At 45.0% G+C, this 22,007-nt stretch overlaps 2 protein-coding genes across 2 annotated transcripts; one reads left to right on the plus strand and one right to left on the minus strand.

The window, feature by feature from the left end:
* Window positions 1-706: 706 nt before the first annotated feature.
* On the minus strand, window positions 707-2,041 carry LOC108649334 (cilia- and flagella-associated protein 73). Its single transcript, XM_030385837.2, has 4 exons — window positions 1,821-2,041; window positions 1,306-1,760; window positions 968-1,255; window positions 707-905 (listed from the first exon to the last, which is right to left on the minus strand). The coding sequence occupies exons 1-4, from the start codon at window positions 1,931-1,933 to the stop codon at window positions 769-771; spliced, it is 993 nt and encodes a 330-aa protein (XP_030241697.1). The 5' UTR covers window positions 1,934-2,041; the 3' UTR covers window positions 707-768.
* Window positions 2,042-2,907: 866 nt separating this feature from the next.
* LOC115563214 (coiled-coil domain-containing protein 42 like-2) lies at window positions 2,908-4,431 on the plus strand. The gene is made up of 4 exons (XM_030385835.2): window positions 2,908-3,138; window positions 3,203-3,657; window positions 3,711-3,998; window positions 4,060-4,431. The coding sequence occupies exons 1-4, from the start codon at window positions 3,026-3,028 to the stop codon at window positions 4,221-4,223; spliced, it is 1,020 nt and encodes a 339-aa protein (XP_030241695.1). The 5' UTR covers window positions 2,908-3,025; the 3' UTR covers window positions 4,224-4,431.
* Window positions 4,432-22,007: the final 17,576 nt, after the last annotated feature.

The raw sequence follows: 22,007 nt of genomic DNA on the forward strand, positions 1-22,007 counted from the left end.
TTAGCTATTGTCAGGCGTTCCGCTAATTGTGAGCAAGCAAGGTAGGAGGAACGGAGGGATCGGAAGGAGTGGAAGGAGGAGCTTGAGTCGGACTGGGACTGGGCACATTCCTCGACTGACGTAATTAAAAAGCCGTCAAGCGAACTTTTGTGCAGTCTGTAATGTGCAATTGATGCGACAGGCCGTTAACTGCACTCCCGGCTCACTGCGGATGGATGGACCCGGCCTTAGCCAGCCACTGCGTTCAGCTCCAGTTGCCCTTGTCTCCAGTTTTCTAATTAAATGAGCTAACGGCCAATGCAGCGTCACATTTGTCTTGAGTGTCCGACAATTTTGTGACTTATGGTGACTGCAGATGCAGAGAGCGCAGCAAAAGTCCGACTCGGAGTTGGCATCGGAGTTTGGGAAAGAAAAGCCATCGTCCGAGTGGGCCAAGATTTATGAGGTAAAAGCAATTAGAAAGTGGCATCAACAAGCGATATTAATAACGTTTAAAAGCTCAGCCAAGGCGAAAGCTCGAGCTAAGCCAGGGAGTGGAGCCAAACAGTAACACACACGAAGGGAAAGCAGCAAAAACACAACATAAATTTACATACATATGTATGTATGTAAAAGAGGTAATTCGTAAAGAATTTTTAAAGTTTTTAATGGTAAATACCTAATATCAAAACGTCAGCATCAGGGTAATAATATATGCCACATTAAGTTATTTACATATTTTATTTATTTCGTACAATTAAACCGAATAAGCAACATTTGAAAGCCTCGCTAGCAGTAAGCTTCGATGTTCTTCGATTCATCCTTCTTTTCGAACTCTTTCAGCAATTCAGTCAATATCATCAGCTCGTCCTTGATAAAGTCCAGTTGCTTTTCCATACTGTCTCGCGGAATATTCGAAGTTTTATCTATATAGGAAAGAGAATTGAGCAACATGGATATACAGGTGCTAGATAGGTGGACTACCCACCACGTCGACGACAGAGGAGATTGTATAGTACATTAATAGCACCAATATTCCGCTGCTTTTCCAAGTAATTGCTGGATATGACATTCTTGGTGCGCGTCAGTATCTTCTCCCATTTCGAGCACTGGGCCCGGGACTCTCTGTAGGATCGCTCCAGCTTCGAGAGATCGTTCTTGAGACCCAGCACAGTGAGAGCCGCCTCATTGGTGATCTTAACCATGTGCTGGCGCATCTCCTCGATCTCCTGCAGCTTCTTATTCTCCAGCTTGCTTATCTCCAGCTGGGCCAGCACTAGAACACATTGAGTTAGGTGGGCGCCGCTCAACATTTCCGAAACTTACTCAGCGCATCGCAACGATCCATGCAGTCCTTGGGCGAGACAAAGATGTCGGACACACTCACAACCTCTTCGAGCACCTTCTCGTAGGGCTGCAGCTCCTCGACGGTGGCTTTGAGTGCCTCGCGAAAGGTCGTTAGCTCGGTAATGGAGGTCTTGAAGTTTTTGATGTCCTCGCTGAGCTCCTCGTGCAGCTGCTTCTCGTCGTTGATGGCTTTCTCGGCGATTCGCTTCTTGTCCGCGCAGTCCTTGATGAAACTGTTCACATCAATAAAGCGCTGCCTCAGCTTCTCCTGCGTCTCGTACATGTGCTTCACTCGCGCCTTATTTATTTTCGACTGCCGCTTCGAGTTGACCAGCATCTGCTCCTGCAGCTTGAGCATTTCATCGTGCTCCCGTGTGTTGTGTATGTAGAGCAGCTCGATGGAGTCCCCGGCCGAGTCTGCATTTGGAGGCTTTCTGCAAAGAGTTCTCGGCTAGGCCACACTGTGTCTCTGCTCCATTTCTGATGCAACTTACATGAAGTACTTCTTCTGGGCCTTCGACTCCAGGTAGTCGCGCACTGCCTCCTCGGGCCGCAGGTCCAGATCGCCCAGGACATCGATTTTCTTCGTCGGTTTGGTGCGCGGCATTTCAAACGTTAATGAATAAGCGGGTTTAATTAACAGTTAAAATTAAACATGAAGCATTAAAATTCAAATTAAATTGAAGGAGTAACTCGTGTAAGTGTTTATGTAATCTGAATGTTTACAAACGAAAGCGTAACAAACAATTAAGCAGCGCCAACTATGTTAAATAAATAAACTCGCTCGTTGCCTGGGCAACAGGGCAGCGTTAGTTGGAACAGTCGAAAGGGTGGCCAACATTGTAACTGCGCAAAAGCGCGGCAAACTGCGAGCATTAACAGCTCGTAAAATGTTAAATGTCTGTTGGGCATATCACAACAGAATACCACAAAAACAATTTTCTACAAATTGTGTAAATATTATAAACAGAATTATACAAAAAATAATTGTTGAACTATCATTTCTAAATAAATGTCTATACTCATGGATATATATGTAGGATACCAGAAGTTATGATATCCCTGGCCAAAGATCCACAGATTCATTTGCTGTGAGCCCAAGCTTTGAGCGAGGTATTAAGAACCGTTGGTAAATAAAAGTCTTATAGTGTGTAGTTCAGCAGTAGAGAAATGTGAAGAACACAGATAGCTGTAAATGGGAGATAATATTGAAGAAAGACGTCTGCGAGAAGTTGAAATAGATAAGACAGCTGAACGCATAATTGCAATCATTAAAATTGATCTAGATCTTACAAACAAAAATAATTGAAATAAAATTGATAAACTGATATCGAGAGCATATAATGTAAAAGAGTCTTAGATTAGTAAAATTCACTATATTTATAATTGGAGAGAGAGAGAGAGAAATAGTAATCGTCATCAATAGATCAGAACCCTAAATTCCTTTATTTCACATCATATTTAAAGTTTCTCTTAATCAGCCAAAATCAACTAAATAATCAATTATTATTACTGGTGCTCCACTCTTTACAAATATTTTGTTTGTCTAATTCTTGATAGTAATCCTTGTATTCATTGTCAAACGAATGAGACTAACTCATATTTCAGACTCAGCTCGAGCTCAGTTAACAGCAAAACGTTATGAACGAAAGTTCATAAATTATATTTTGAAGAGAATCTTTAGATAAAACAAGACAAGATGCCGCGCCTTAAGCCCACCCTGAAGACCGATGTCATCGGCAGCCTGGACCTCAATCCCGAGAAGTCGGTGGGCGAGTACCGGCTCTCTCGCCAGCAGGAGCGCTTTTTCGTGTAAGTAAGCCAATCTGAATTGAGCTGAGCGCAAATCATCGTCCAAATCATTGTCCAATGTCAGAAAGCCGCCTAATTGGGATTCGGCTGGCGACTCCATTGAGATGCTCTACATAGCCAATGCCCGGGAGAACGATGCAATGGTGGTGCTGCAACGCCAGCTGCTGGAGGAGGCCCAGCACCAGAGCGAGCTCAACCATCAGCGCATCGCCCAGATGTATCGGATGCAGGAGCGCTTGAGGAAGCGTTTCATTGAGGTGAATGGATTTATTAAGGACTGCGCCGACAAGAAGCGCACGGCCGAGACCATCATACGCCAGCAGGAGGCACAGCATGACGAGCTGACCAAAGGCATCGATGAGTTCAAGCGATCGATTAGCGTCCTAAATGCCTTTCGAACTGACCTCAAGGCGACTGTGCGTGAGTTCGAGCCGTACGAGCGGGTGCTCGACGAGGTGGTAGAGAAATCCGACATTTTTGTTTCCCCAAAGGACTGCCTGGATCGTTGCGATGCATTGAGTGAGTTAGGAATTGATTTTCCCTTTGGCTTTGGCTGAACTCCCTGTGCTTAGTGCTTGCCCAGGTCGAGATCAATGAGCTTGAGAACAAGAAGCTGCAGGAGATCGAGGAAATGCGCCTGCGCATGGTCAAGATTACAAACGAGGCAGCGCTGACCGTGCTGGGCCTAAAGAACGATCTGGCCAAGCTTGAGCGCTCCTACAACCAGTCACGTGCTCTGGGTCTCAGGTGGGAGACCACGTTGAGCCTGTGCAAAGACACGATCAGCAACAACGATTTGGACAAAGATCGAGCCCTGGACGGCCTGCAAATCCTGTACCGCATGCTGTGCAAGCGTCGCGGTGAGTTTACATCATTTTGTGCGTAGACTGACATCAGCTGGCTGAATCCTCCTGCCTGTAGATCTCGATGCCCACTTCAATCGACGCGATGTCGAGAAGACCGTCGACTTCATCAAGCGCGAAATAGAGCTGCTGAATCTCGTGCTGCGCGAGTTAGAGAAGAGCTCTACCAAAGGCAGCAAGTCTGCCCCCCAGGACGGCGCTCTATGCGGGGCACAGCTCTAGACTACTCTAAGTTCTCTGTATAAGTTGAGGGGCATTGCGAGGCACGGGCCTGTGTGAATTGGGAATTTATTGCGCATTCGACCAACCCTTGGCTCAACCAATTCCCGAAGCATATGCCTGTGTCTTGCAAATTTGTTGCCCAAGCAAATCAAATCACATCAAATTTAATAATAATAATAAAAAAACTCCGACGCAGTCACATAGACAGGATTTGGACAACTTCTCAAGTGGCTGTCAATGGGGGGAAAGCACTTCAAATAGTAAAGTGGCAGATACAGGCATAGACTGAGAGAGGGTAAGGGAGAGGGAGAGGGAGGGGGAGGCGGAAGCAGATAAATTTTACGTTCGGCAGCAAGTCGACAAATCGAATCTCTTGCATCTTTCCATTCAATTGCCAATTGGATTCTATGGCCAAAGATAATCCAACTTAAGCAGAGATAATTCTTTTATGCGAACATTTTGATTTCGATTTCCGTCTCCGCATTTACAACTCGGGCTACACAACTAGCAACTAATTTTGTGCCGCCAGTGCCACGCCCACGCCTACGTCTCAAAGAAGTTTCAACTGCATCTGAGCGTGGGCTGTCAGGCGGGGCGGGGCGTGTCGTTTGTCTTTATTCAATTTACTTTATTTGATTTGCGACTTTTGCCGATATCAGCCGACGAAAGCAGCAGCAGGAGCAGCATCAGCAGGAGCAGGAGCCCTCGACAAGGAGTCTAAAAATAAAATCAAACTTCCTTCAAGCAGAAACAAAATGTAATGCACAGAAATGTGTGTGTTTTTGCCTAGAAATATCTACATACATACATATCGAATTCGATATCTGAGTGTAGTTGGAAAAGTCAACGTTGGTTTATTTAAATGCCAACAGCTGACCGCCCACAAATTCCGCCCAGCCAACGATTCCTCTCGCTTTCTCGCATCTCCTCCGTTCCTCTGTTACCCTTGCTGGGCTGCGGTCGAGGCGGGGACAGCAATTACATTAGGGCCGAGATAGTTTTGGCATCGTCCCTTTTTTTGTTCGGGCCATCGCATTTGGGCAAATTGTCGTAAGCACTTAAGATTTGTAGCTTGTCATTTAAATAATTGAAAATATATCAATTGTCAGCAGGGCTGCAACGCAATCGAGGTGCATCCCCTTCATGGAGTGGGGCATCAGCTCTGTGCTAAAAGTATATAGAAATACACTGGTATACGGTGGAAATCCGTGTGAATCAGTCGCTAGTTGTCGGCTGACAATAAAGCCTAATGGGTTTCCCATTTAATCCTTTAATTGCATCACATTTACAGTCTGCAAATTAAATAATAAGCATTCAATTGCAGTTGGGTAGGGGGAGGAGCAATTAGCGAGGGTTGTCTGAAAAGTTGCGAAACCAAGAAGAGAATCCCTTTTTCGATTCTCTGGAGCAAGAACTGAAGAAGTCACCGACAAAGCTCAGCCAAGTCTGACCTAGTCTCAAACTACGGGGCGAGTCAAAGTTCTTGGAGAACTTTTCTGGCCACACACGATTCAGCTTCCTTTTAATTTTTTGCATAGTAGACGCAACACTTAATTTAACTTTACAAGTTCTTAATGTGCCGGCCAGACAGTTCAGCTCTGCGGCGGGCGGGCAGACTGAGGCAGACAGAGGGACGAATGGCAATTAGGGAAACAATTCGAGTCAGGCAACAGCAGCAGCAGGACAATGCGAATAGAACAGAAGCAAAAGGCGCAATTAAAGGCCACTTGACGTGAAGTCACAGCCGAGTCGACTCTAAGTCATGGTTGACTTTAAGGCCGTTTAAATTGAAGGCTCTTTGAGTGGGGGGCAGAACGGTAACTGCAATAAATGTCATGCGATTACCGCAGCTACACACACTACGAGCATCTACAAAGTCAGTGGCAAGCAGAAGGCTTCAACTTGATTAATACCATAACACATGATTTATTATGCTTGTCAATTGACAAGCAGTCAGCCGAGCAGGCAGTCAGGCAGTCAGGCAGTCAAGCAAGGCAGTCAAGGCAGGCAGGCGGGCAGGCGAGCAGGAAAAGCACATTATGAAAGCTGTATGAGGCGCCTTAGGCGGAGATTGCTATCGGAATCGCCTTGCGCCTTGTGTCCCGTGATAAGATGGCAAATCGGCTTAAGCGCCGCACCGCCTGCTCACATCCCCCACATCCCTCACATCCCTGGGGCAGGCCGACAGACAAGCAAACAACAATCGTCATCATCAATTCAGTCAGCGACATTAATATCCTCACGGGCGGGCCAAAGCTGTCGTCTGACATTTGTGACACCTGCATTGATTTGTCTTCCCTGAGCATCCCTATTCAGGGCAGCTCCGCCAGAGCTCCTTTGAAAGCCACCTGCCCCGCCATTGAGTGAGTGCCTTTCATGTCTTACAAATGCCTTTTTTATGCGCTAATGTCGCTGTGGCTTTTGGTTGCCAACTTTAAGTTGGCCAGCCCCAGTCCCAGTCGACTCCCACTGCCAGTGCGGGTCGCGTAGTAGGCGAGAGGCCCATTAGTGCCAGGTTCTAATGGCCTAGACGACAAGGCGCTGCAATTACCAGCCCCCCCGAAAAGCCAACAGCAGCAACTACATGACTGCTCATACCACTCATAAGTACCTTCACATAGTTGATAATTTATTCATTTGCCGACGACGACAACGACAAGCAGCAGCCAGCAGGAACAACATTTAAGGAACCCCGGGAGCCAGTGGCTCAAAGTTAACCGCACACACACACACACAAACACACATTCACACACACCTAACACATGTTCAGATGTAGATATAGAAAACTTACGGCTGCCGAATGGCAGCTACCCTTAATGACTTCATTACGGAGCAGGGAGCAACCCCTTCGCACAATGCCAGCAATCAAGCCGACTATCTTAAGATCCGCCGATCCGCCCTGTCTATGCGGGGTGCAAAAAGAGAAAGAGCACTGAATTTATCTCAATTTTTAATTTGATTGCCAAGCGTCAAAGGCAACAGCTCCGACAATTGTGAATTATGTTTGAATGCTCTCGGATAACAGCTGTGCCATTAGGTGACTTTCTATAACTTCCCGGGGCCCGACCCCTTTCCCAGAGAGTTTTCAATTGAGTTGCGGGCCCTTTGTTAGGCCTCAATTGCGAGTTCGAATACGCAGTATTTAACGTGGCATTTTGTAAGCTTAAGCAATTTTTTCATATGATTGTTAAGTCCTTTCGTTTTTTCTGTATTTGGGTGGGATGCGGGGCAGTTTAAAGACCCCGCACAACTGTTGTAAAAAATTGGAATTGTAAATTTTACACTTATCAAGAGGCATTTGTTGGCTTTTATTGAACTGAATTGCCAAGGCATATGTGTGCCCTTTGCCCTCTCTCTGTCTCTTGATTACCATTTGCATAAAATCATCATTGAGGACCGAAAATTATGTTCGGGTTTTACGGCTATTGAATCGGGTTTAAAAGAACTGAAATGTTGCTGTTTATGGTTTCCGTTGTAATTCCAAATACGTAGCCAAACATAAAGAATCGAGCCTACAACGGTTTAGCATAGATGTCATGGACAATTTATTATATCTAATGATGGCTCAGCAGGTATGCAAATTGACCCCTTTACTCCGCAAAGGATCAGGTAAGGGAAAGCCCTTTAAGACAGACTATTACCAAAAGCAAGATCTTGTCCAATATAGCAAAGCTCTGCCTCTTGGGTGTGTAGGCATTTATAAATATTGACAACTTAAAGTGAAGTCTATAAGTGACACGAGTCTGGCTTCCACCCTGGACGCGCGACCCGAAAAAGGGCAGCTTTCGGGGCGAACAATCAACATCAATAATAACAGAAGCAACAACACGACAGCTTGTGGTCAAACTTGAAAGCCTGTTTGATGGTTACCTCATGACTGGGGGAGCAATAGAGCCGCTTCCCCTATCTCCAGTCCGAGGGCTGGGTAATAAAGTCCGCTGCTTGAGACTGTCAGAAGTAAGTGCGTGTGGTAGGCATTTCGGCTGGCTTGGCATGTTAGCATGGGGGGAGTACTACATAGCAAATCAGAGCGAGAGAGACACACACAGAGAGAGAAAGAGAGAGAGAGATGACTTGGTGAAAATATTGACAAAGCAATTTGCTTGTCAGACAATTAAGCGTCTAATTGGATGAGTGCACGGCCACGTGGTAAGATGATGAAGACCGAGCGGAAGTTGCCGGCTTAAATTTAAACAACTCTAATGCCTCCACAGCCAAAACCAGAGCAGCTATGCTCGAGTGCGGCAGAGCTGGGGATTTATTTATGTGCAGCCAGTCTGCCAGATAGCTGCAGACAAGTGAAGCAATAATCACAGTCCCATAAATTCCGAGTGCTTCGCTCTACCCCGAAACCCTGAACAACAACTACCCAAATCTCAGACAAGAGACGGCAGTTTTTAATATATATAACTCAGAGATATGCTAGAATGACAGCTTTACGGATCCGGATCTGGACACTTTGTCACAAATGCAACAGCGTCGAGAAGATGCGAAAATATATTTCAAGTACATTATGGCAGCTGGGGGCAACGCAACGGCTGGTCGGAGGAGGTCTAGTTGGGTCCACAGCTGCGCTCGGCTCAAGGACTAAGCGGCCTGTACGGATTTGCATGCCGGACTGGAGAATTCGTTGCGTTTGCCAAAGATAAGTGAAATGTAATTCAGACTGGCAGTGAAAGTGCCAGCGGGGTATTTGCACTGCAGGTGCGGGGGGAGGGGCGTCTGGCAGGGGTCCGGGTCTCTCTCTCCCTCTCTCTCTCTCTCTCAGCTGGTTCAAGCAAAGAGGTTACAAGCTTAACTGGCACTAAGTGGACTGCATCGCGATGCCAGATAGCTGCATTAGAGGCTATCAAAACGCCATTCAAGTCGCATGCATTGAAAACTGTAATCAAGTCGTCGCAAAGTGGGTCAGGCAAATAGAAGCGTGTAGAGGAGAGAGGGAGGTGTGATGCGTCTTCTTTCACATGTGGCACGAACATGAAAGTATTTGCAATCCAACGCAGATTCCATTGAAGTTCGCTTCATTTTTTCCATCCTCTTCTTTTTATTTTTCTTCACAAATTGTCGCCATTTGCTGCGCTTGAGGCCCCCCGCCTTGCTGCCCCACTCTGCTGGCTTAGATAGACAGGCACACATGTGGGGCAGACGAAGGCCACGCCTGGGTGGCTCTCAAAGCGTTCACATTTACATTTCTTAGCTGGCTGCTAGCTGCTAGCTGCTTCAGCTGATTTATGTCCTGCAATTGACACGACATTTTTCGCCTGTCAAATGGATGTACTGACAGTTTACCTAAGAGACAGGCGCGAGAAATAAGCATATATGACTGTACTGGGTGAATGTGGACGCTTTAAGGAAGTCGGCAATCGGCTTTAAGGAGTTGGTTCTTGAGCGCATTATGCGCGATGCCAAACCACAGAGGCATTCAAGCCACACTACACGCTTCGACGGCGAGCAAAAACTTAATTACCCTCTCTGGCTGGTGGGTCGGCGGGTCTGGAGTGGCTCAACTGGGTGAAATTTGTTCATGATTGGCCCCTTCACACCTCATAAAGACCGCAATAATAAACGCAATTTGGGCAGAAATCCAATTAAATGACCGATGCCAGATGAGAGCATTCACCACAGCAACAAGGCACTTGCCGAGCTCCACAGAAAAACACACTAAACCACAACGACAACTTTCGCCGACAACGCATCATCGATGTCTACGAGGATAATAACCAGCTGCTCGAGTAGGAAGTGGGGCCAGTTGCGTTCGGGAAATTAGTTGATGAGATGGAGAGGCACTCCCAAGTTGACTGTTGGTCAGAAATTAATTGCACTACCTCGCTCCCTCGCTCACTCTCTCTCTCGCACTCTCTTTCGCTCCGATAAAAATTGCAATTATTTAGCCAAAATGTGCGAGAGGCGATGGAGTAGGCGTCTCTGCTTCGGCCAGCAGCTGAGCAACTTGACAAAGTCGTCTGTAATTTATTTCCTGTTGACTGCTGACTGCTGACTGCTGGCTGCTGGCCTGTTGACTTGCCCCGGCGAGAGACAAAAGCAAACAGACGTAGTCAAGATAGCTTGCAATTTTGGCATTGATGTGGCGACTGCCACAGAGAGTGTGACTCCTCTTCAGCCCGGACTCGATTCGGCTTGTGGGCGGGTGGGCGTGCTGAATGCTGTGGCTAATGAAGTGCATGCAAATGCGCTGGAAGGGTCGGAAGAGTCTTGGCTTGGCTCTGATTTGCCGGCTCTGGCTCCTTGGCCGGCTACTAATGAGTTCGTTCGGGCTGTGGCCGAAGGTGTGCGCCATCAAAGTGCTCAAGAGTCAGTTGAACTTTTACTGCAGCTTCTGCTCCATTATGCAGCAGGCTGCAGTTCAAGTTTAGCTACAGCTTTGGCCACTTCACTGGCATCAACCAGGCACCCACCAGGCATCCACTTGATGTGGCCAATGTGCTGCCGTTTGCCGTTGGCCGTTCGCCTTTAGTTGATGTTGATAAATGATGTTGCATTTTCATTTAGAAAATTTGTTGTTCAAGAAAAGTCCCTGATTGACTAACAGGACGGCATTGAGGCAAACTTGCCGACATGCAATGCTGCCGATGGAGAAGGAGACAGGGACAGCTGCAGTGACTGCCTGTCAGCAAAACGTTTAGTGGCAAAGCACACGAGTAAAGTTACTTGGACAACAACCACACACACACACATATACACGCACAGTGGCTGGCAAATCAATTATGCAGTGTAGTCGCATATAGAGCAGCTGAAAGCAGGAGGGCAAGAGAATGTGAGAGAGGGAGAGCGAGACGGAGCGTCGAGAGTTGCGTCCAGACTTTGCTGAGTTAGCCAAGTTCCATGCAGGCAGCAGCTGCTAATGCAAAAAGCAAAAAGTTTTCCAACCAAGCTAAGCGCAATGTTCACGCCTTGCCGTGGGCGGGGAAGCAACAGTGCCTGATGTGTGTTTTGTAGTGTCATCTATTAATCAAGTCTATAAGCGCTTAAGGAAATCATTTGAATTAGAAAGTCAAGCACATCAGCTCTGATGCACTGAGTGCTATAATTATAATGTCTTAAACACTTCACTGCTGCTTGAATAAGAATTCACTCAGAGTTTACTCAAAGACAGTAGATTTTATGCTCCTCCTTATTTAGTTGGGGTTTGGGTATTGTCTGCCTTATCTACTTAACCTCTCTTTCTTCGCCTGCATGCTATAATAGATCCACATAAGTTGAGGACTACATTACTTAGTGATGTCGCGATTAATCATATGATATACAAAAATCGATATTTTTAGCTTCCATTGGCGACTTAATCGTGTCGCATAATGTTACGAAAGAGAATAGTTTGACCACCACACATAATTCGAAATTATTGTTCCTTAACTTTAGACTACATAAATAAATAATGTCAGATATTTATTGAGCATAATTTGCCTTGAAGATTAATCGTTTGATCGTTTGAAGATTAATCGTTTGATCGTGGATTAGTAGCTTGGTAGCTTAATCATATGATCAGTAATCGATTATTAATCTTATTAATCAACTCGGAATCTTTTAGCTCTTAGCTAAACATTTCCCTGATTAAGTATTTCATCATCCTCTGCCAGTTCGATCCCTGCTTAGCAGCTTGGACCATTTATACTTTAAGGCTTAGATATTCGAATGCTGTGAATCCTGGTAATCCTTTCGTTAGTATATCCATTTAGTGTGCATGCGTAAGCTCCGATCCATGGAAACCTTTCAGTTTTTAAGCTTATCTCAGAGCAAATCTTCAAAGTGACTGACGTCAGCTCCATTTGGCTTGGCATCCCCCGAAGGGTCTGCCAGCTGGTTGAACAAGGACAAGGACATCCCAACCCGACAGCCCCACAACCCCCATGCACCCGATGGGCACCCATTGGTAGCAACAATGCAGAGCCCGCAGTTGCTGCTACGCTGTTGCGTAGCTCTGCCTTCCTGCATCGCACTCCAGAATGCCATTGCAATTCCGTTGCCATTCTTTTGCAAATGCTTGAAGCACTTTCATTGTGGGGTCCTGCCCAGCCGGGACCCACTTGTAAGCGTCGCATGCCTGGCCGCCCATTGTCAGTGCAACTTTTGTTGCAAGGCGCAATGCTTTAATCTTAAACATGCCAGCGGAACACTTGAGCATTGTCAAGTGGCTGTCAGCTGCCAGCTGCCAACTGCCTGCGCCTGCTGCCTGCTGCCAGCTGCCAGGTCGTCGCGCCACCGCATCCATCCCTGCAACGGCGCCACCCATAACCCTCGCCCACCCAGCCGTGCGACAGTTGTCCCGCGCACGCAAAGCAGACAGTTGACTGGAGCTTGACTGCAGCCCTAGCCCCAACCAGCTCTAACAGCTTTTCCGGCTCCCCTAGCTCCACTAAGTGGGTGCAGCCTTCCTTGGCTTAACTGCGGGTCTTTAGCTTGACTAGACGCGATTCAGCTCGACTTTCGCTGAGCTTTAAGGCTCTGTTTAATTTCCATCGCAAGGCCACGCCCCCGAGCTGCTGGGAAACCAATCTCACCCAAATCCTTTAGTCATTTGAAGTGTTTATCTATATCGCTAACCGCAAGCTCGTTGTTCGTTGTTCGACTCCCTTTCCGAATCCTTTTCCAGTTTCGGCACTCAATTTGTTGTTGTTCTGGTTTTGGTTTTGCCTTCAGCCAGCTTCCGACTGTCGGCTCCCGGCTCTCGGTTCTCGGCTCCCGGCTCCGTTTGCCGGTTGTTGGTTCCTCATTTTTTGGCATGTGCACATTTAATTGAAATTTCCCAACACGCCCACTGCGGCTGCCCTTTTGTAACGCCCCCTATTCTACGCACCGAACGCTCGTCTTGAACGCAAATTTTAATTAAAATTTTCGCAGCGCTTTGTCGCTTTTTCCACGCTCTCTCGCTCGGCTTTAAAGTGTGAATTGCCAAGACACTTTTCCAGCAGGAGCTAGGCGGGATACAGGACTAACCCGCCACCCCCACCCCCATAGAATCTCTGTTCATTCAGCCCCGCTCCGCCCCTTCACTTACCTCTCTTAACAGCCGCTGGTGAAATATTTAACATGCAAATGAGTTTGGCTCTGCATAAAGTTTCGCTTTAAATGTGTTTATTTTAGTTGGCACGCCCACGACCCGGCCGCCTACCGGATTCCTCGCTGAAAGGAGCTACAAAGTTAGTGAATATTTTAGCACTTCTTCGTTGCGTTTAACATTTATTTAGCCGGGCCACTTTTGCGGGCTGAGCGCTTAGATATGCGCTGAACTTTGACCCTTTGGCGAGCCACGTCCCATGTCCCATGTCCCACGTCCCTGCCCCAGCGCGCCCTAAAAGACGACATTTTTACATGTTAATGAGATTCTTTTTTCTTATTTTCAATGAGCTGGTCAGCTCCACAGATGGCCAGCTGGCGTGCTTCAAGAATCGCGCTCTGATTCACTGAACGACTTTTCATTTTCCTAATCAACACCAATTCTTTCAACACTTTGCCGCTTTCACGCCGCCTGCCCGGCCACATCATCAGCGACAACACGATAATCACCATCATCATCGTCATCATCGTCCACAACGGCAGCAGAATCGCGTTTGCAGTCACATGTGAACAAATCTTTGGCACGTTTCAATTCATTAGCTTCGTGACATTTGTCGTTTGATTTCACTTGGGCAATAACTTTGCCCCAGTGCCCCTACCTCTGTCTCCTCCTGTCTCTCTCTCTCTCTCTCTCTCTCTCATTCGGTCTCACTGGCCCCTGCCCCCCATTCCGCGTTCCCTTGCCACGCATCCAACTGTGTCCCGTTGCAGCGGCGAGCTCATTCATGCATTCATTCGCATTCACACGCATGCCTCGACCCAGCAATAGCTACAGCTACAGCTCCCTGTCCCTGCTCCCTGCTCCCTGCCCATTCTCGATGCAATGAAAACGCATTGTGGTCGAAATTGTTAACAAAATGTCAAACGGAAACTCGGCAGTGGAATGGGAATGGTGGAATTGGTTGCGGGGGGGAAGAGAGAGAGAGAGAGGGGCCGAGAGCGCCGGCGGTGCCCAATAAAACTTCAATAGCCTCGGCGACCCGTTGTTGCACAGTGAGTGATTTTTATGCAGCCAAATTATAGGAAGTACAACAGGCAGCAAGCTGGAGGCGGCAGCGAGAGGACAGATTGAAAGAGAGAGAGAGAGAGAGAGAGTGAGTGAGATGCGAGGAGGCAGGCAGAACGGGTGCCAACTGATTGTGCGGTTGTTGCTACAATTGTTGTCATTGTTATAGCTTGTTGTTGCTGTTGTTGGTACTGCTGCACGTGATGGTGACGAGTGCAAAGGGCCACAGCGATGAGACGATGAGTTTCGGGCAACTGTGATTTAGCCAACAGAGTCATTTCCGTGACTTGTGGCTCTCGAATGAAGCGTCAACTGAAATCGGAAGATGAATAACAGTGAAAATTACAAATGACATTATTACAGAAAAATTATAAAACATACATAGTATACTCCTTTAATATATATAATATTTTATAGATATAAAGTGCATAATATTATTTTTAATTTTCAATTTAAATTTATTTCGCTCTTTGTGTACATAATATTTATTACTGAAAGTATAAATTTGAATTTAACACTATATATCAGTGAAGGTATCTAATAACATAATTTTAAATATTCCTAACATATAAGTTTGTATATAATATTTGATATTTGTAATGTATAATAATATAGTGTATTATATTTAAAATAAAGTTTATTTAATATTTATAATAAATATATAAAAAAAATATGAAAATAAAAATTAAATCTGAAAATATTTAAATGTTATTGTCTATCTATTATTTATTCTTTTCACTATAGGTTAATTCAATTAAATTAAATCCAGTAAATCGTGCAGTAGTGCACATAAAAAACAAAATTATATTTTTCAATTCACAGAAAAAATCAGGGACAGATTCATGGAAATTGTTTTACGCGCACTTAAATAAAAGCCAGGTTTACAAGTGGAGTGTAGTGTATGCAGCTGAGAGCTTAAAAATACGTCAGTTATTAAGTAGATAGTAAGAAGAGTATAACATCTATATTTATCTACATGTATTAAGGGCAAAGGTAGATTTAACAAGCGGGACCGAAATTATTTACCCTATTGGAAAACGTTAAACTAAGGATCGATTTACTTGAACTTTATGTCTGCTAATAATATATTTTTCCCCAGCTTTGCAATATTATAATGGAATATTAGCTTTGCATCTAAATACCTATTATAAGAAACTAAAATAGTAATTTATTTTATAATCATAATAAATATCAAATATATTAAGCTATAACTATCAAATCTGTATGTCTCAACTGAAAAACCATAAAAAAAGTGTTGAAGGGACTTTCCTTGCTCAATAAATAAAATAAAAATAAATTAATAAATACCTAATATGATGAACCATAAAAAATAATGTATTCTTTAATAATGCTAAGAGAATTATTAAATATGATATACAAAACTTGTTATGTCCTCATTTATCAATTAGTTCTGGCGTACATCGATCTCTGACTGTTGCAGTTCTATTAGATATTAGGGGATTCGTCATACCGTGATTTCGTGACACACGTCCCTGTGCCGCAGGTTGCAATGCGTGTCATCAGCTATGCGACACCTTTTCCCGTTGCATTTTTACCGTACATCGGAGTAGCTTATTTCTGACGATAGATGCGATGTATTTGCGCGACATTTGCAACAAATGTTGTTGTTGTTGTTGTTGCTGTTGCTGCTGTTGCACTTGTTGTTGTCGTCGCTCTGTGGCAGTGCTCTTAATTTCGGGTGTCGGTGGCGGGCACGTAGTCGGCGGCAATGTAATTATGGAGCGCACATGTGTTTGCCTGATTAGGCAAGGGGCGGGGAGGCACGGGAGCTGCCCTCGGCGCGATTCGTATGCAGCTCCAGCAGTAGGCCGGGGCCTCCATACCAGGGAGCCTGGGTCTGGTGTCTGGGGTCTGGGGTCTGGGGCCTGGGTTGGCGTGCGTGACCGGCAGTTGTTGCGATGTTTGACTTACAATTAAAAGCGTTGCATCCATGCATATATATGTATATATACATTTACCTATATATAGATAAATGCATATGTATTTGTGCAACATGCTACTCATTATCAAATTTGTCGCGAATTTGTATGCGATGTTGTTTTATATGACAATGGGCGTGGCAGTTGGTAAGTGAGAAAAATGTTGTTGCAACTGCAGCGATGCATTTGAATTGAGCTAAAGATAACGCGAGTGTCAAATCAGATAATGCACATGATAAATATAATTATAATTGGTTAGTAATGCATGGCTTTAATTATGGTTTATTATTTTCCGCTCTCTCTTTTCCTGTCCTCTCTCTCTCTCTCTCTCTGTCTGTCTCGCTTGTTGCACGTCGCATTAGCCCCAATTAGAGGTGAATTTGTGCTGCGTCAGTTTGGCAGCAACATCTTGGTCTTGTGTCGCCAGTCTCGTCATCATCATCACCATCATCATTGGCAAGCCGTAAGCCACCTGCCCGCGTGATGCTGCTGCAGGCTGGGATAAGCTGTGCAACACGCGCAACATTTTGCACTTGCGACGCTCAGTGAGCAGCAGCGCAATGCAAATCCAATTTGCGGTGCAAGTGCCTCGGTTGCCATGACACATGCCTCTGCGGAATGATGCATTGCTTCCGAATATGATGACGAGGCGTGTTAAACGCTGTAACAAAAGAGCAGAAGGAGACGCAAAGGAGCAAAAGGAGGCACAATCTGAAATCTGCGGCCCCCAGTCGCCAGTCGCCAGTTGGCAGTCGCCAGTTGGCAGTCGCCAGTCGGCAGTTGGCAGTTGCGAGTCGCCAATTGGTGGCAGGCGAGAGCTGCTGCATGGGCGATGTCGTGTCAGGGGACACGCTTGAAATTTATTGCCGCAGTTGTTAAGTACGAAATGCGTCGTAATTAGTTGCAACTTGAGTTATTTGTGCAACAATGCAGCATGCGAGGCGAACCAATCGCCCAATGAATTGCCCCAGGCCACGCAGAGTGTAGGGAGAGAGAGTGCGGGGAGAGAGTGGGCAGAGTGTGGCAAGTGGAAGCTGGCTATCATTAGGGACTCGGCCCATTCGCACATTAGACACGTACGGCTCGCATTTGGCTTTTAAATATTTCGCTTACATTTTAAAAAGCATAAATTTGTGTGCGCCATAAATTTCGACTCGCACTCGTCACTCGGCATGCCAATGAGCCGATGCGCTGTGGGGCGAGCAGGTGGAGCGAGGAGTGACTTGGGGCTCTCTCTCCTTCTCTGTCTCTCTTTCTCTCTCTCTCGCGGTCTTTGTCGATTTATCAGGAAATTGTTTATTATATTGTTGAAGAACTTTTTATGTGCGCTCCACTCATCGAGGACATTGGGACGGGCATTGGGTATTGGGCATTGGGCGTCGGGCGTCGTGGGTCGTTTGCTTTATGGCCAGCGACACATGCCCCGCCCCAGCTCCCATCTGGCAGTTGGACAACTGCACGCCCAGTTGCTGGCGACTCGCGGACCATTTGGGTGGCGAAACTTTATGGCCGTGTGTGCCAAAGCGTGGGAATAGTCGCCGCTGTGGCCCCTGGTCATGAGCCATGCCATGGCAATTGCTCATGCCGGGCCGGCGAGCGAGCACTGTGATTCTGATTTATGCCAGAGATTTCGATAAGAATGTGTCCACGCTGGAAGACAGTCTGCAATGTGATAGAAACGCGCACAAAGCAAATAAAACGTAATTAATGCCAAATAATTAATATACTTTTTAGACAGAGTTACTCAAGTCATAGCGCAGAAAACATTACCTTCGAGGTCTCTACTAGGAATAGCTACTAAAATAGCTATTTCCGGTTCGCTCAGACATGTGCATATACTTTAGCCAAATAGGCCTCATAATAGATATGAAAAGATGAATAAATTCTTCTTTAATGCAATGTACTTCACCACAGACTGGACATTTTATATTCAATATACGTATTTTAGTACACTCCTGAGAAGCCTCGACTTGTGTAATACTCTACTTTATTGTTAACCTCCAATATTGTTTTACTGAAAATTATTTAATTAATTATATTTATTAAATTAATATATGGTAATCCCAAAATATACTCCCAATATATGGTAATGGCAAAATTTTCACCATGAATAAGTAATATGCAACTCGTAAGTCCAATCGCCACATTTGTTCTTTTTTTAATTTATAATATATATTACAAATATCGATAGTTTTATAAATATTTATATTAGAAATTCATTAAACCCTCTAATACGCTCTGTTGATTCAAAATAGTTGGCTCTTTTCCGATAAGAAAAAAACAACTTATACTTAGATTACTTACTTAGATTAAAATTTCGAACCATTTAATATTTCAAACATTCGACAATTCGAAATATTTTAAGAGACCCTTGAATTTCGAATTACTTAGAGTCGACTGTATATCTAAACGAAATAACGATTTTTTCTATTTATCCGACATCTATTTCAACTATTATAAATCGGTTCAGGATAAGCCCGCTTTATATCAATTATTTTTAGCATGAAGAATGTCTCCATTAAACCTTAAATAATGAGCAGTTTTTGAGAAGCTTCTTTGACATTTGTATTCTCCGATACACAGCCATTAGATATGAGCATGTCGCGTAATTATTCAGGTATCTGGATCCCAAAGACGTTGAAGGCGCCCACAACCAAAATAGAACAGCCCCAATCTCGGTCGGAGGGGCCCCACAGCGAAAGTCACTCCCACGCCCTGTTCTCTGTGGGTGCTGTTGCTGTTATTGTTGGTATTATGTGCTGGGGCCACCCATGGAACGCCCGAGACGTCAGAATGAATACTCGTCGGCACACGAATCTGAGCGGTCTCTTACCCCATGTTTGGATGTTTTTCTACCCATTGCTACACATGTTGCCGGGGTCTGTTCCAATTATGCGGCACTCGAATATCAAATTAAGTGCCCGCTGCTATGACAGTTTTAATGTCTTTAGCACCATAAAAACTGCGCCCCATAAACGGGTGGAGCGGCCCGACGAGACAATTATGGAAACCCGAGGCGCTCTACACCTACGCACATAATCGTATAGGATCTGCAGATACTCCAAATCCCCATGCTGAGAATGTGACACGGCAGCTCCTTTGGCTGCAACGAAGAGAAATGCTCACCTCGTGCGCGCTGCACCACTGAAATAATATTTCATAAATAGGCAAATATGCGACGGGAATGTATTGCTGACGACCAGGAGGAGCAGGAGGAGCGGGCACACTCTGGGGCAATTGGGAATCTCGGCTCTGCTTCCCGCAGCAACAGCTGCTGGTAATTAATGGCTGGCCGCGTTCAATGCACTGGATAATCGCGCGGCTGGGAACGGCAACAACTCTTTCAAAATCTCGGCAAATAAATCTTGCCCACTAAAACTCCGGGGGTAACAAACTGCTTAAAAAGGCCAAGCAGACACAGGCAAGAGCGATAGAGAGAGTCAAAGAGTGAGCAAGAGCGAGAGGCAGAGAGTGAGCGGATGTGATACGGAAAAGTTCTTTATTTCGGTATAAATTACAACAGGGGGTAAAAGTGTTGCGATTTGTTAAAGCAGCTCGGATACTGAGCAAGGATTTACTCTAAATCAGACTAAATTTAATTAGTTAACAAATTGACTTTGTACTAAGGCCGAGCTTAGATGAGCTTAAGAACTATTTGTTTGTACACACACAGAGGTAGATATATGCCCAGGCAGATGATGGTATAGATAGCAGATCATTTCATCTAAACTATAATTTTGTTATAGAAAAGATATAATAGCATCTAAATAATACTTGAAGAAAATATTCTTAGAAGTGCTGCAACACCTTAGAACAAATTTCAAATTTCCCTTACCTTCATTGCAACAGTATTCCCATCGTGAGAAATTCGCATAAAGACACATAAACAAAACAAAATATGCACATCCACTTACCAGATCGAATTATTTTGACTCAATATTGGATCAAACTCCTCCGCAGCTCTCCTCCTCTGTCTTCTGACTCAAATCGAAACTCAATAAAAGAAATGGGAATATATGTATATCTAAAATTGAAGATTCTATCCTTACAGATGTAGAAGATAACTTTGCTAATCGATAAACAAGAGGAGTGATCGATAAATAAACTTGACATGCGCATGCAATATCAAGGAAAACAAATCAGTCTCTGCTCACATATCTTCTGATATCGACGCGTCCACCCATACAAACAGATGGACAGCCAGAGACTAACAGACGGATTAAAGACATATACTTTATGGGGTCTGCCACGTCTACTTCTGCCTCTTAGATTAGTTCAGGATATAATAAATATTTGCAAATACTCATGAATTATTTGATTTTTTTTCCATATATCATTATTCATCAACCTAATTTGACCCAAACCAAATACGCATAATAAATAAAATATTATAGTTATAGATATTGTTAATGTTACTAAATTGTATATATACCGAAATTTTATAGATTTTATCCAACTGCAAAACTCACACTTTAAAATGTAACTGATTAAGGGTTAACATTCCATACGAACGTATCCTCTGCTATGAAAAACATAAAGCGAAATATTAAAGGTCTTTGTATTTGTTTTCGTTGACATTTAAAAAATGACAGAATCGCATCAGCAGTTTACACCTATCATAATGTAAATTGTTCCCCGCTTTGCGCACTCAAATGAAACTCGATGCGCGACTATTGCGGCGATTATAAGGCTTACTCATTCAGAAGAGTCATTCTATATTTACCTGCGCTGTGCCACAGCCATTCAAAAGCAAATCCCCCAGAGGCCATAAGCCCCAGCCTCCGGTGATTTGCGTGCTGGGCCAGCGACAATGCAATGCAATGGAGAGCAACAGCCGCTGCCCCCAGATGCTCACGGACGCAGCTTAACCAAGTTCTTTGTCAACTTTACTGGCCAGCCCACAGGCGTTATGTGAGCACCAACTATTCGCACTAAGGCCGCGCGATACAATAAATACGCTGCCTCAGCAAGCAAGGGTAGGGGGGAAGTGGGCTGTGAGGGGACTGTAGGGACTGCGGCCATATTGAGCAATCAAAGCCAACTGTGTCCAGGCGCATCTCATCCGTTGCGGCCTCCTCCTGCTGCTCCTGCTCCTCCTTCTCTAATTGCATGTTGTGTTGCATGTTGCTCGTTTGCCGTTGTCGCTGCCTCTTGCGCTCCATCAGCTGCCACTTGTGCCCATTTCCACCACCACGCACCACTGCCCCGCTGACCCACCGGCTGGCGACGCCTCCACGCTGCTCGCGCTTTCCAGTTAGAGTTGTTTTACATTTTTAATTGAATTTTCGCCATAGTTGGCATTCTTTGGCTCTTGTTGTGGCTGCTGCTGCTGCCACGATGTTGTTGTTGTTGTTGTTGCTTTAACGCTTTTTCATTAGAATTTACACTTATTCATTAGTTGCAGCATGCAACAGCTGCAGCAGTAATAAAATTTTATTTTATTATGCGGACATACAATTCATTAACCAACAGATAGTGAACAGTAAAAATTGCAACTCTGGCAAAAGTGTCCATTCGATATGGTTATGGGAAGTGGGTAAGTGTGTGTGCGTGTGTGTGTGTGTGCGTACTGTGCTTATTCTGAAACAAAGTTGGTCTTTTATGAGTATGGCTAGCCCAGCCGCAAGGCCTCAATGAAGCTCTTATATTAAATATATGTGTATGCCACTTGCAAGGGCTTGACTATGACTCAGCTGTTATCTGCCACTCCCACTCCCACACTCTCTCTCTCTCTCTCATTCTAGGATCCCCAATGCCTATTCAGGT

Source organism: Drosophila navojoa, chromosome 3, assembly GCF_054131105.1.
Source record: "Drosophila navojoa isolate 15081-1374.11 chromosome 3, UAZ_NAV_1.0, whole genome shotgun sequence".
In the NCBI taxonomy this organism is placed as follows: Eukaryota; Metazoa; Arthropoda; class Insecta; order Diptera; family Drosophilidae; genus Drosophila; species Drosophila navojoa.